Source organism: Panthera tigris, chromosome D3 (genome assembly GCF_018350195.1).
Source record: "Panthera tigris isolate Pti1 chromosome D3, P.tigris_Pti1_mat1.1, whole genome shotgun sequence".
In the NCBI taxonomy this organism is placed as follows: Eukaryota; Metazoa; Chordata; class Mammalia; order Carnivora; family Felidae; genus Panthera; species Panthera tigris.
The window spans coordinates 28,301,841-28,315,800 of record NC_056671.1 but is presented as its reverse complement, the minus strand read 5'-3'; the positions used below and the strand labels follow the sequence as shown (position 1 = coordinate 28,315,800).

The 13,960-nt window shown below is 63.7% G+C and overlaps 1 protein-coding gene across 1 annotated transcript; it reads left to right on the top strand.

Moving 5' to 3' along the window:
• Positions 1-5,664: 5,664 nt before the first annotated feature.
• Positions 5,665-13,653, top strand: TBX1 (T-box transcription factor 1). Its single transcript, XM_042962627.1, has 8 exons — positions 5,665-5,947; positions 7,232-7,601; positions 9,590-9,691; positions 10,530-10,701; positions 11,284-11,439; positions 12,056-12,123; positions 12,208-12,308; positions 12,680-13,653. Exons 1-8 carry the CDS (start codon positions 5,764-5,766, stop codon positions 13,165-13,167), a joined length of 1,641 nt encoding a protein of 546 aa, XP_042818561.1. The 5' UTR covers positions 5,665-5,763; the 3' UTR covers positions 13,168-13,653.
• The last annotated feature ends 307 nt before the right edge of the window (positions 13,654-13,960 follow it).

Sequence of the window (13,960 nt, the reverse complement as noted above, 5' to 3'; positions counted from 1 at the left end):
TAGTGTGACCAGTAGATGGACAGAGAGATGGACAGCCAGCTCACCATGTGGCTGGGTCCTCCCGCCAAGTGGGCAGCTAAATCAACAGGCCCAGAAATCGGAGAGGGGCCTAGGGTCCGGCTCTGCATCTGTCTGTTTGTTTGTTTGTTCTGGAGTTGTGGGGACTTCCAGTCTGCAGGAGGCCCTGGTGCCCGGTGGGGGGCAGGGGGTGCTGTCACCCAGGCCTAGCTGACAGCCCCATCCGGCCTGGCTATCCCTCTCACCAGGTCCCCACTCGTTCCCTCCTGGAAGACAGCACCCACAGTGAGGGGGTAAAGCTACGCCCTGGGCAGATGGAGGCTGCAACCCAGCTGTGCACGGCCGTACAGGCCCTGGCCCACCCCCTCCCAGCTCTGAGGTGCCTGGTGTCACAGGGGTGTGTGTCTCTCTGTTCTACCTTTTCTTCCCACTGCTGCTATCCCCTGTGGCATCTACCCATTAAATCTCAGTTCCCCTATTTGCTCATCCTGCAGTCCCCAGTCCCCAGGGTCCAGGCACCAGCACTCCAGAGATGGAGCAAGCCCTCCTCTGGGACCATGAGGCAGGTGGTACTGGGGCCCAAACTGAGTCCTAGGGGATGTCACAGGAGGTGTGAGAGGGCCAGCCTCTACCCTGGCCATGCCTCACCTCACCCCCCAGCCCATGTCCTCTCTAAGCCACCAGAGTGCACACACCAGGCTGTTTCTAACTCCTGGACCTTTGCCAAGAACTCCATCGGATCTGCCTGGCTAGGCTCTCTTGGCATCTCCTCCGAGCCCTTAGTCCCCCTCATGTGAACCCCACGGTGAGCCTGGGGCCCATAGGCAGGACTTCTGCCTGCTGCCTGCCACACCCAACAGAACTCAGGGCTGGGCACAGACACACATCCCTGCCCACCAGAGGTTAGGGCAAGAGCCCAGCACCAAGGAGGAAGCCTAGTGATGGGCTCATGGAGACTTCTGCTTCTGGTGGAGGAGCATGAGGAAGGAAGGGCCAGGGAGCAGTTAGAGGCCAACGGAGCCACTGCTCTTCTGGGTACATTGAGTCCTCAAGCTGGAGAGAGGGACTTGCCTCCTCCAACTTTGTGGGATGGTGTCACAGGAGACCAGATGTGTGTACTGCAGGGCCAGGGCAGGAAACTCCTCTTGCCCCTGCTCTGGCCCCAGCCCGAGGCCACACCATAAGCCCCTGAAGACCACCCCCCAGTCCCAGCCCACCACCTGGAGGGTCTGTAAACCCAAGGTATGTGGTCAGATGGTGCTCAGGCAAGCAGTGCCCCACGTGGGGTGCCTGCTGATTGAAACCCGGCTTTGATACAGACCCTGGGGTGGACTGAGCCTGATCCTCCACTGCAGGGAGCTGGAGGTTCTTCTCCCTGTTCCGTGTCTGGGCAACAGGGTAAGGAGGCCACTGCACAGCCACTCTGCCGACAATGTGAGCATGGCAGTGCCACCCATCATCCTCCAGAGCTTGGGGTCCCTGCTCGTCCACACCGGTGCCTCCCTGAAATCCACGTTTGCGGCATCGGGGGCAAAGCACCTTCACTGGATGGAGGAATGATGGAGCGCCCCCGAGGGGCCAAGGTTCTTCTCGTGAGGCTCCTGTGGTGGGCTGGAGCGAGACGCGGGGACAGAGCTGGAAAAGGAGGACAGAGCCGCCCAGCGTGCTGCCTCTCTCCCGGCTCCAGCGAAGGTTGCCTCCCTCCCGCCCCCGCTGCCACCCGGTGGAGACGGCTCGTCCCGGGGTGGAGCCGCTGACTGTGGCAGAAAGGCCGGGTGCAGGGTGCTCCTGATGCAGGACTTTTCTTTGAGACGTCTGAGGCCAAGTCTAAGCATACGCTCGCTCGAGGTAGTTCCCGCCTGATCAATTCTGAAACGAATTAATGGGATCAAGTAAAGCTGGGCTGTTCTCAGTCTGAGCCCTGGGAGGCACAGCCTGGTTCTGCCCGGATCCAAACTCCGGTTCCTGGAGGAGGGTGTCTCCAGTGCGCCACGCACTCGTGTCCTGTGGGCACCTGCACGGATCCATCAGTGTGTGCATTTGCCCCAGATGGCGGGAGACTGCGCTGGGGGAGGGGGTGGTGTGTCCCTTGTCTTTGGGAGCACTGGAGTGCAAGGATCTATGCGCTTTGCCTCTACCAGAGATGCACAAGGGTGCACAGGTCCTTCCAGGGTTGTGAGTGGAGAAGTTCTGAGTGAATTATGAGCAGCGGTAGCATGGTCGCAGTGCTATAGATGTGCCTTTACAATGCACAGAAGATGAGAAGTGGGGTCCTGCCAAAAGAGGGTGAGTGTGCCTGTGGTGACAGCTCCCCCGGGGGAGCCACGTGCACTCCCGGGAGGAGCCAGGCAGGCAGCCGTCTAGACAATACACTCCAGGGGCCACCTCCAGCACACTGGGGAGAAAACCTCCAAAACAGGACTTGCTTCAGGCAAAACTCCAAAGATGCTGGGTGGGGAGGGGGGTGGTAGCTGAGCATCCTAGGGTAGTGCTGGGGGGCACAGCCAAGCACCCATGTGGGACCCCATGCCTGGCCCAGGGGGAAGCAAAGTCTACAGCTGTGCTGGTGCGGAGGGGTGCCTCGGTCTCGCCCTCCTCCAGCCCATCCAACATCCTGCCCTCCGCAGGACTTCAGGTGTCCACCCCATACCCAACTGCAGCCTGTCAACACCCAGCCTCGGTTATAGGGCCTGTCAGATGGTCTCATAGTCACCCTGACTTCGCAGCCAGCCACAAAATGCAGCCCTTGTCTTCTCTGTGTCCCAGGCAGAGGGGGCAGCCTGCGGCCTGAGAAGGCAGACCCGGGCGGCTCTCGACCCCAGCCGTTCTGCCCTCCTGGCCAGCCAGGACTCCTACCTCGCGGTAATGGAGGCGCGGCCGGCAGGGGGAGCGAGGCGGAAGGGAGCCGCGGCCGGGCCAGGTGAGGGAGGAAGGCTTCCCGCGGGCGGCGGCGCGGCGTGCGCGATGGGCTGTGCGGGACGCCGGCCGGCGGGTGGGTGCGCTCCCTCCGGGCTGTGGGCGAGTCCGGGGCTGGGGCGGCGACGGCGGCGGCCAGGGCGAGGGCGCGGGCGGGTTGCGGGGCGGCGGAGTGAAGAGCGAGAGGGCGGTGCGGTGCCCCAGGAAGAACGGAGGGAGGTTCCGAGAAGCGCAGCCCGGGTGGGCGGTGGACGCAGAGACTCTGCCCTGGGTTGGAGGCTCCGGCGGCCTCGCGCTTCGAGCGCTTCGGGCCCCTTCAGTCGAGGGCTCCAGGAGGGCCCCGGCGTTGAGCAGCAGGGTCCCCGGTTCTGCAGTTTCTCGGGTGAGTATCGCCAACGGGTGGAGAGGGGTCGACCCCGCGAAGACAGAGCAGGCCTAAGTGAGGCTCCCTCACCTCTTCCCAGAGCCCTTTTCCCCAACCAGGGTTTGCCCACCCCAGAGTCCCCAACTCTGGCACTTTTGCCCACCCAGCCAGACCCAGCAGCTCTCAGTTCCAGCAGGAAGGGGTTAATAAGGGGCTGGGAGGATCAGGCACTGGCAGACACCGAGGGCCAAGGGCCTCAGGACAGTGCCCGGGAGGCCCATCCAGGAAGCCCCAGATTTTTTCCCTTTCATTTCTCCCTTCTTAATATTGGTGTCACCCTCGGACTCCACATCTGGCTGCTGCCCTCAGGTGTGTGCCCAGATATGCGCGGAAGCCTCCCCAGGTGCACAGGACACAACCACCAGCATCACCACATGCTGGGGCAGCATGCATCCCAGATAGTGCACAACAGCAGGCAGGAACCCCACCCAGACTCCCCACATGGGCCCCACATGCAGTCTGTAGGGCCCAGGGCCTCTCTGGATGCAGACTGCCAGCATGAGGTGCCCCTGGTGACACTGTCCTTCATGCCTTTCTGGGTATGGACTGCCAGCAGTGGGCACGCCTCCTGCAACACTGCCATGACCTGCCCTTACCAACGTCCCTTCCTAGCTGGGCTCTCCTATCAGAAGCAGCTTCTCCTGGGGTCCTGGAGGCGGGGGGGTGGGTGGGGGGGCTGCCCTACTCAGGGGAGAGGGAGAGGGACCTTAAACCCAGCTGGTTCCACATTTCACTCCTCCTTGGAACCTGCCCCTGGGTCCCACAGGTTGGTGTCACTGTCACAGCCCCAAACAGCTGGTCATTCAGGGCTGAGGGCATGCTCTGGCAATAACTTCCCTTTCTCTCCACACTCCACAACTACAGCCTCAGCTGGAGGCGCAAGTAGGGGGGCTCACTGTACATGAAATCACGCATACCACACCCCAGTCATATACCCGCATGCTCACCTGCTGCACACACTGCCTCCCAATCTTTCTTGGACCTCAGGCCCAGGAGCCAGTCCCTTCCTAATGGAGCTTACTCCCGGTCCTCAGTTCCTGAGCCTTCCCCACTTTCCAGACAGCACCCTCTCCAGCCTGGGGTCTGAGTCCCTGGGATTGTAAAAACCCTGGGAGAGGCTGCCTGCCTCCTACCCTTATCCCAGGCAAGCGCAGGCGAAGGCCCACAATATGGTTGCAGGCGGAGAAGCCTTGGAAACAGAGGCCCTGAGAGCCAGAGCCTCGGCAAAGGGCCAGAGAGGCTCCTGGGAAGCTGGGAGATATGATGCTCTGCTAGGAAGACCCTGGGCAGAAAAGGCACGGATGCCCTGAACTGGTCAGAGAAGACCTCAGTGGCAGTAGGTGGGGGAAGGTACAAACCAAGTTAGGCCTTAGTGTCCCGGATCCCTGAGCCTAGAGACCTTGAGCCCTCAGGGTGGGTCTTGCCTCACTCTGCTGGGCCTGGATGGGCACCAAGGCAGCAGGGCCTAACCAGGTGGGCAGGCTGAATGCAGGGTGGGTGGCAGGGGCAGCATACAATACGACCCGGCGGCCTGAACTCCTCCGACGTGTCCTCGGCTCCCTGGGCCAGTCCAGGCCCCGCCCCCGGCCCTCCCTGCGCCCGGTCGGTGCGCGGGGAGGTCGGAGGAGCGGGCACTGCCCACCCTCCGGATGTATAAGCGTCCTGGCCAGAGGCGGGCGGTGCGCGCGGGTGCGCGTGACGCTCGGGCTCCCAGGCTGCGCGGCCTGGGCGGCGTGCCTCTGCTTGGGGTCCCCAGGCACGACAGTGAGCCGACTGAAGGGGGTTGGGGGGCATTTGCTGGGCTGCGTCCTGTTCCGCCGCGCCGAGGAACAGACGACGCCACAGCTCTGGTGTTGTCCGCCTGTGGCCAGTGCCGGAGCCCGAACTGCCCTCTCCTCACCCAGGTGCAGGGGCAGCCAGGGAGGAGGAGGCGGGAGGGGCCGAGGGCAGGGGCAAGGCCAAGCCAGCCGGCCCCACGGTGATCCATCGGTGCCTCACCGACACAGGTTGAGGCTGGGCGCTCCCAGCGTAGCTGCCTCCGTTTGGGGGCTGTAGAAGCCGACGGTGGCTTCAGTGGCTTCGCTGAACAGAGGGAACCTCCGCCTCGGTGGGAACAGCGGGATGTTCGAAGGGCGCTGGTCACGGAGGTCCCTGGGAGCAGAGACCAGGGGCAGGGAGCTTGAAAAGCAGAAGGGCCCCACACTCCCAGGGCGCTCCACCCATCTGGGCCCCTCGGCTGCCACCGGCCCGGAGTGGGGGGCCGTGACGCCATAATCCCTTGGGCCCAGGGCTGGAGGCTGAGTGGCACCGCAGGCCCCCGCCCCCGGGTCCCGTGGGCTGGGCCGGCCTCGGTGCGGCTGGGTGCACGCAGTCGGAGGCGGCGCCGGCCAGGCCGCCGGGCGCCTATGGACGCGCGGAGCCCGCTGTCTCCCCGGGCCAGCGCGTTCAGCATCGCCTCTCTGGTTGCAGCAGAGGCCGTAGAGCGCACAGCTCGCCTGGGTCCCCGGTCCTCCGACCAGGCGAAGCTTCGCCGGCTGCTGGGATTCCCGGCCGGGATGCACTTCAGCACGGTCACCAGGGATATGGAAGGTGAGCCTCCCCGCTGTGTCCGCCGGCAAGACCCCCTGCCACAGCTGCTTTGGGGTCCTAGCAAAGAGTTTTGGCAGGGCCCTGGCACAGAGTGGGTAGAGGGAGCTCTGGCGGGGTGGGCTCCAGGCTTCCAGTGACTCTGGAGCAGAGAGGAAGGGCAGGCATCCTGCCCAAAGCCTGTGCACCTCCAGCCTGGGAACCCGGCTGCAGAGACCCACAAGGAGCTAGACACGGGCCCAGAATAGGACTAGTGGAAGCCAGGAAGGACAGGAGAGAGAAGGACCAGAGAAAGGGGGCAAAGGTGGCCGCAAGCTGGGAGAGGTGGGAGGGAAGTTGGCAGGAGAGGAGAGTGCCATGGAGTCTGGGAACCCAGGAAAATGAGAGACAAAGTGGTGAGGGCAGCCGGGAGGAAAAGAAATTGAGAAGAGAGAAAACACAAAAACCCGAAAGGAAGGTAGGAAAAGTGAGAAAGATGAAAAAGAAATAAAGAGACCGAGAACGAAAAAGAATAAAGTAAAGGGAAATTTAAGATGGAAAATAAAGGCATCAAAAAAGGGAAAAGCTATAGAAAACCTCCAGTTTTTATTTTGTTTTAAAAAAAGAGGAAAAAACCCTGAATAACAGGAAAAGACCTAGAAAAAGAAGAGGCAAAGGCAGACTGGGAAGAAAAACGAAGTGATGAAAAATGAAGTGGAAAGAAAGGAGAGGGACAAAACTGGAAAAAGAAAGGCAGAAAATAACACAGAAATAAAGAGAAACGAAAGAGATAGTGGAAGAAGGAAAGAGGATTAGGAGGGAAAATTTCAAGGAGGAAGACAAAGGTAAAGAAATAACAAATTGGAAAAAGAGCCTGGAGAGAGAAAGGAGAAATGCAACGCGGGAGGGCGGCAGAGCGAGGGGCGGCGGGCGGCCCGGCGCTCTAGGGAGCCGGTCCGGGCGGTCGGGGGGCCCGGGCCGAGCGAGCCGCGGCGGGCGGGCTGGGGGCCGGGGAGGGGGGAAGGAGCGGGGGAGGGGCGAGGGACGGGGGAGGGGAGGGAGGCCATTGTCTCGGCGCTTGAGGGGGGGGGGCGCGGGGCGGGGCGGGGCGGGGCGCCTCCTCGGGGCCGGCCCGCGGTGTAGGGCGGCGCGGCCCGGGGCGCAGCGCAGCGCCCGCCACTCGGCCCGGGGCGCGGGGCAGCGCTCACCTCGGCGGCGGGGGCGGCGGCGGCGGCGGCCCGCGGGTCATGATCTCCGCCGTGTCCAGCCCGTGGCTCACGCAGCTCTCGCACTTCTGCGACGTTGCAGCCTTCACGGCCAGCAGCCTGAGCAGCCTGGGGGCCGCGGGGGGCTTCCCGGGCGCCGCGTCGCCGGGCGCCGACCCGTACGGCCCGCGCGAGCCCCCGCCGCCGCCGCGCTACGACCCGTGCGCCGCCGCCGCCGCCCCCGGCGCCCCGGGCCCGCCGCCGCACGCCTACCCGTTCGCGCCGGCCGCCGGGGCCGCCACCAGCGCCGCCGCCGAGCCCGAGGGCCCCGGGGCCAGCTGCGCGGCCGCCGCCAAGGCGCCGGTGAAGAAGAACGCGAAGGTGGCCAGCGTGAGCGTGCAGCTGGAGATGAAGGCGCTGTGGGACGAGTTCAATCAGCTGGGCACCGAGATGATCGTCACCAAGGCCGGCAGGTCAGGGTGCCCCCCTCCCTGCCCGCGACCCTCCCCACGTGGCGCGGGTCTCGGGCAGCGCGTCTCGGTCCGATCCACACGAGTGGAGTCGAGAAGCGGGGTGGGGGCGCGGCCCCGCCACCTGCGGGCCCTCTAGGCGCGAGCCGGCTCTTCGCTCTCTGCGGTCCCGGCTCCGGCGACAGCCGCCTGGTGCGCCGAGCGGGGCCGGAGGGGACGGCGCGGGCAGCCTTGGAAGGCTGGTGGAGAGAAGCCCGGCGGACCGGCTTGCCCCTTCCGCAGCCCCAAGGCACCCGCGGCCGGAAGCCTGGGCTGGCTCGGAACACACGGGGCTAGGGGTTAGGCAGCCACTCCTGAGCGGCCTTGCCAGCCAGCCAGCTCCCAGTGGATCCCACCTCAAAGGAAATTCACGTCTTTAGTTACCCAGTTCACTCTATACGGGTTAGGTAAAGAGGGGTAGCTAGACAATTGTCTGGAAATTTTTTGGAGAAAGTTAAGACCCTTAAAAACAGTTGCTCTCTTCCGTGAAGGTTGCTACCCAGTTTTCTCCGGCCTAAATTTCGGGTGATTGTGGGGCCTGGCGTTGCTGCTGGGGCTGCTGCCTTCCAATTGGCCTGTATTTGTTTTAAGGGCCCAGAGAGAAGGGGAACAAGTTTTGCGATGCAACCGATTTGACCAGCAGACAAAGGAGGGTGCCGGGCTGTGTTAATGTACACACGGAGACACCAGCTCTGCGTCCACACAGCCAAGGGGAACTCAAGGCCTGTTTGCAGAGCCTTCTCGCGGTTTCTGTTTCCCTGCCCCGGCTGTCCTCCCTGGGGATCCTGGGGCCTGTGCTCAGCTTCAGCTCTGTAGGTCTTCTCCAGGCTCTCCTTACTGTCCCCTGAGGACGGTGCCCCCGCCTCTGGCCCAGTCCAGTGCAGCAAGGGTGTTGGCGGTGGCCAGGCTTCAGCCCAGAAGCCAGCATTCTGCAGCACCCACCAGCCTGCAAAAGTGGGGGTGGCAGGTCTGACCAGGAGGGCTGGCTCCATGGCATCTGTGTTTTGCCCACTGCCTGCAGGGAGTTGCCTATGAGGCAAAGCCGTAGGAAGGGCAGGTGGGAGCCAAGCCTCATGCTGTCCTCCGGGGCCCCAGTGGTTGGCACTGCTGTGCTCTCAGTACAGGGCCGGCCCACGCTGGCGGCCCATCCAGGAGCTGCAGAATGTCCTTTTAAGAGTCTGGATGGGTCATAGAGTCGGAGTCTGGGGGAGGGGAGAGTTAGGGGACATGAGAGAATAAGCCAAGTTCTCCCAGAGTAGCTGCATCCCGTCCGGGGGGCAACAGTGGTGGGGGGGGAGGGGGACTTATATCCCTGAGGAAGATGGGGGGACTCCAGCAATGGGCTGGAGACAGAGCCTAAAAATTGGGTCTGTGGGCTCTGAGGCCTCAGCCTCACTGGAAGGATTGGGGAGCAGCCCCATAGACCCAGCCGAAAGGGCAACTGGGACTCTTGGGAACCACATAAGAGTGCCAGGTTTCATTTTGTTCGAGCCGGGAGTTTACATCGGTTGCTTAGATGGAGCTGGGGGAAGCTCTGTGGAGGGCTGAGAATGTCTGGAACCGCATCTTGGGAGTCTTACTGATCCGGTGCTGCTGGCTGAGGCTAGCTTTGGACTGGTCAGCCGAGAATTAGCAAATGCTAGGCTGGCTCTACGCAGGCAAATGTGGCAGACGCCATAGACCAATGTTGGGGGGTGGAGGCTTAGCTGTAGTGTTTAGTGAGCCATTTTGGGGTTTTGAAAAAGGGAGCAGGGGGCTACTCTGCCCTTCTACTTGCCCTTGGCTGGGCAGGGGCCTAGTTGGGTTAGAGTAGCTGACTGAGAGGAGAGGAGTTGGAGGGGCCAGGCCGATGAATGCAGCCGCCGGCAGGAAGCCGCCTGTCCTGGGTTGGTCAAGGTGGGGCAGCCCTGCCCTCCCCCACCTGAGGTGACCGGAGGCCTCGCCGCCCCCAGGCGCATGTTCCCCACATTTCAAGTGAAGCTCTTTGGCATGGACCCCATGGCCGACTACATGCTCCTCATGGACTTCGTTCCAGTGGACGACAAGCGCTACCGGTGAGCGCCCAGCAGGATCAGGGAGGGTGCCCTGGGAAGTGGCTGGTCCCTGCTTGGTGATGCCTCGGAGGGCAGCCCACAAGGACATTAGTGCCCGGGAGTCCCAGGCACCTGCGCCGCCAACCCCACTGTCCCCCGTGACCTGCTCCCTCCCCAACCCGGTCAGACCCCAGACCCACACACCCCACCCCCAGAGGGAGTCACACAGGCTGGGCCCCTCCACCAGCTCTAGACCCGAGACAGCTTCCACGCCCCTGGGCCAGCTTGCCTGAGGCAGGCAGGCCCCTCGCACACAGCCCCTGCCTTTTCTTCATGTCTCCTTCTCCCACGAGGTGAGCGTGGGCACCTTGTCCCCTTCCCCCATCCCCCGGGAACGCTGGGCCCCGGAGCCGAGCAGGAAAGGTGGGGTGGCCGGGAGAGATTATGCTGGGCGGGCCTCAGCTGCCTGGACAATTAACAGCAATTAATAAAGAGAGCGTGGTCCGCCCTGCGCCTGAGGCCGCCGGCGCAGCCAAATCCGGGCTCCCGCCGCGCAGGCGACACCGGAGGCGGCCGTGGGGAGGCCCGGAGCAGGCAGACCCGCGTGCAGCGAATTGTGGCGCCCGGAGCCCAGCCTCCTCCCTTGGTGCCCGGCTTCCTTCTGTCTTGTGTATTGGGACTGGGGGGAGTTTTGTTTTTTTCACAATTCCCCTTGGAAAAGCTCCCAGTCTGTGTGGTAGCCGAAGGCTTGAGTTCACCAATGATAGGAAAACTCATGAGAGGCACTTTGGGGGTTCACTGGGCAAGGCCCTCTCTGTTCACCCTACGTGGCATGACCCCTGTTCTGGTGTTGCCCCAGGTATGCCTTCCACAGCTCCTCCTGGCTAGTAGCCGGGAAAGCGGACCCTGCCACACCAGGCCGTGTACACTACCACCCTGACTCGCCTGCCAAGGGTGCACAGTGGATGAAGCAAATTGTGTCCTTCGACAAGCTCAAGCTGACCAACAACCTGCTGGACGACAACGGCCATGTGAGCAATCCTCCCACCTCCCCAGGCTACCCTGGGCAGGCCCTCTGGAGTCCCTGTTGACCAGAGCCAGAGGCCGAGCTTGGGCTGTGAATGAGGGCCAGGCTGAGGAGAGGGGGCCCCACCGGTCAGGGGCTCAGGGCCTGGTGGCTCTCAGGCCTGGGAGAGGCTGTCACCTTGTTTCCCTCCCTCTATTCCTGATCTTTTGCTGGAGTCTTTTTTTTTTTTTTTTTTTTTAACTGGAAAGGATGGTGTGTGGGGGTAGCCGCAGGAGGCTTTGTAGGATCCTGGCGGCTGATGCCGCTTTCCTGCTGGGCTGAGCTCTGGCCTGCAGCCGCCTACCACTGCCCGCTGTAGGCCTGAAGTAGTTCTGAAGGACCTATGGGAAGAGAATCCAAACTCTGATCTTTTGCCATTTGGGGTATCTTTCCTGGTGGTCCCCAGTTGACTGCAGTCTCCGCTTGAGCCCCATGGCTGGACCTCATTTCAGGAATTAAGGGTTTCGTCCAAGTTCTCTGGGAAATTCACTGCTTATCTGGACCTTCTCCCATTTCCTAGTTCCAAACTTGCCACCTTGTCTTCCAGATTATTCTCAACTCCATGCACAGATACCAGCCCCGCTTCCATGTTGTCTATGTGGACCCACGCAAAGATAGTGAGAAATATGCTGAGGAGAACTTTAAGACCTTTGTGTTTGAGGAGACTCGCTTCACTGCGGTCACTGCTTACCAGAACCATCGGGTGAGACCCTGGGGATGCAAATTCAATACTTCTGGGTTGCAATTTCCAATTGCTGCCTGAGGGAAAGAGGTTTGGACCCAAAGACTGCGGGTCCTGGTGGAACAAAACGGCCGATGGAGTCCCACCCTCAAAGGCCTCAAGCAGCCTCCTCCCCTCTGCTGCAGGCCAGCCCAGACTCCTATCAGGTTGACCTTTCCAGCGGCAACTGTCAGTGCGGCCTGAAAGTTTGTTTTCCAAACCATTCCGGAAACTCCCCATCAGGGGCCTGATCCACGGTTTACCCAAATTCCTAGGGCATCCCCTCCCACCCCCCACTGCAGGGTGGGCGGTGGAGGTGACTACATTCCCATCCCCGGCAGGGGCACTGGGTCTCCATCTCAATCACTTGGGGCCACAAAGGGGATCCTTAGCGAGAAAGGAAGCTCCCCCTTTGGCAGCAGAAAGGCACAACTCTCAGCAAGGGAGAGTAAATGTGGGAGGGTTATTGTCCCGGAAGAGTAAAAGGGCTCTTATTGGGGGAGCCCCTTCTAACGTTAGGCTACCCTGGTGCTCCAGGCCCCAGCGCAGGAGCTCCGGCCACTTGCTCAATGCCCACTCCCCAACCCCCCCTCCTCAGATCACACAGCTCAAGATAGCCAGCAACCCTTTCGCCAAAGGCTTTCGAGACTGCGACCCGGAGGACTGGTGAGTGTCCTGTAGAAGTGATGGCTACAGTTCAGGAGACTGGCGGGGTGCCCCCCTGACCCGCTGCCCTTCTCCCTTCCGCAGGCCCCGAAACCACCGGCCCGGCGCGCTGCCGCTTATGAGCGCCTTCGCTCGCTCGCGGAACCCGGTGGCCTCCCCCACACAGCCCAACGGGTCAGAGAAAGGTAGGGCCCGGGTCGTGGAATCGGGGCCGCGGCCCTGCGCGCGCTCCGCCCCGGGCAGGCGGCCGAGGCTGGCCTCGCCTGCGCCCCAGGGGCGCTCGCGGCCTTCGCGCCGGTTGCACAACGGCGGTGGCGGCGGGCAAGCGCGCACTCGCCCGCCCGGCCCGACGGCTGCGCCCCGCCCGCCCCGCCTGCCGCCCGCGGAGGGGCGCGGGCCCCTGGGGAGGCTCCGGGTCTCCGGCAGGTTCGGCGAGAAGGGGCCGAGAGGGTCCGAGCGCGGGCTTGTGCCCCCTTCCCGCCAGGACCGTTGGAGCGCTCGCGGGTCCCCTCTGCCGTCCCGACCCGCCGCGCTTACCCCTCGGCCCTCCCCGCAGAGGCGGCCGAGGCTCGGCGAGAATTCGAGCGCGACGCGGGTGGACCGGCCGTGCTCGGGGACCCGGCGCACCCGCCTCAGCTGCTGGCACGGGTGCTGAGCCCAGCGCTGCCCGGGGCCGGTGGCGCGGGCGGTCTCGTCCCGCTGCCCGGCGCACCCGGAGGCCGGCCCAGCCCTCCGCACCCGGAGCTGCGCCTGGAGGCGCCAGGCGCGTCGGAGCCGCTGCACCACCACCCGTATAAGTACCCGGCCGCCGCCTACGACCATTACCTCGGGCCCAAGAGCCGGCCGGCGCCCTACCCGCTGCCGGGCCTGCGCGGCCACGGCTACCACCCGCACACGCACGCGCACCCACACCACCACCACCCCGCCGTGAGCCCAGCCGCCGCCGCTGCCGCCGCCGCCGCCGCCGCCGCCGCTGCCGCCGCCAACATGTACTCGTCGGCCGGGGCCGCGCCGCCCGGCTCCTACGACTACTGCCCCAGATAATGCGGGCGCCCGCTGGCCGCTCCCCGCCCGGGGTCCCCGCACAGCCCTGAGGGCCGTCGGGGTTCCCGTCCACCCAGCCCCAAGGGCCTTCCAAGAACACGTTCCCCCAAGCCCCGGGGGCCAGTGCGGGTCTCCCCTTCCCCAGCCTCGAAGCCATCGGGGTCCTCCACCTTCCAGCCCTGACAGCTGTCGAAGTATATGGTTCCCCAGTTCCGGGAGCCACCGCGGGTCCCTCCCCAGCCCCGAGGGCCACGGGGTCCGCGCCCGCCAGTGCCAAAGCGCCCGGTCAGCGGCGGAAGGAAGTGATATTTATTGTTCTCCGCGAGACCGTGTCGCCCCCCCCCCCCCCTCCCCGGCCCGGCCGGCAGTTGCAGTGTAGACGATCCGAGAGCCCGTCTGCAGGCGGTGTAGATACGTGTAGATATTTGTAGATACTGTAGATACCGCGCCGGCGCCGACTTGATAAAGGTTTCGCCTCTTTTGGAAGCTGCCTGCGTGTCCATTTATTTGCGTCCAGTTAGATCGCACGGGGATGTCGGGGGGAGAGAGTCCGGTCGATACGGGGACTTCGGGGTCTCCCCAGCTGCAGTCCCCACGGGCCGATGCTCCAGGCCCCACAGCTCCAGTCCCCACAGTCCCCACTGTGTCCCTACAGTGCCCTGCGAGCGCTTTCTCCGGGCTGGTTTCCAGAGCCTCTTCTCGGCCACGCCCCTCTCCGTCCTCTCCCCGCCCCCTCTGCTGTGGCCCCAACCCGGTTCGCTCCCAGGGTCTCCTCCCGGATCTGCCAGCCAGT

Coding starts and splice junctions, on each gene's coding strand:
- TBX1 (XM_042962627.1), top strand. CDS start 5,764: ATGGACGCGCGGAGCCCGCTGTCTCCCCGGGCCAGCGCGTTCAGCATC. Junction 9,692..10,529: donor GTGGACGACAAGCGCTACCG/GTGAGCGCCCAG, acceptor GTGTTGCCCCAG/GTATGCCTTCCACAGCTCCT. Junction 10,702..11,283: donor TGCTGGACGACAACGGCCAT/GTGAGCAATCCT, acceptor CTTGTCTTCCAG/ATTATTCTCAACTCCATGCA.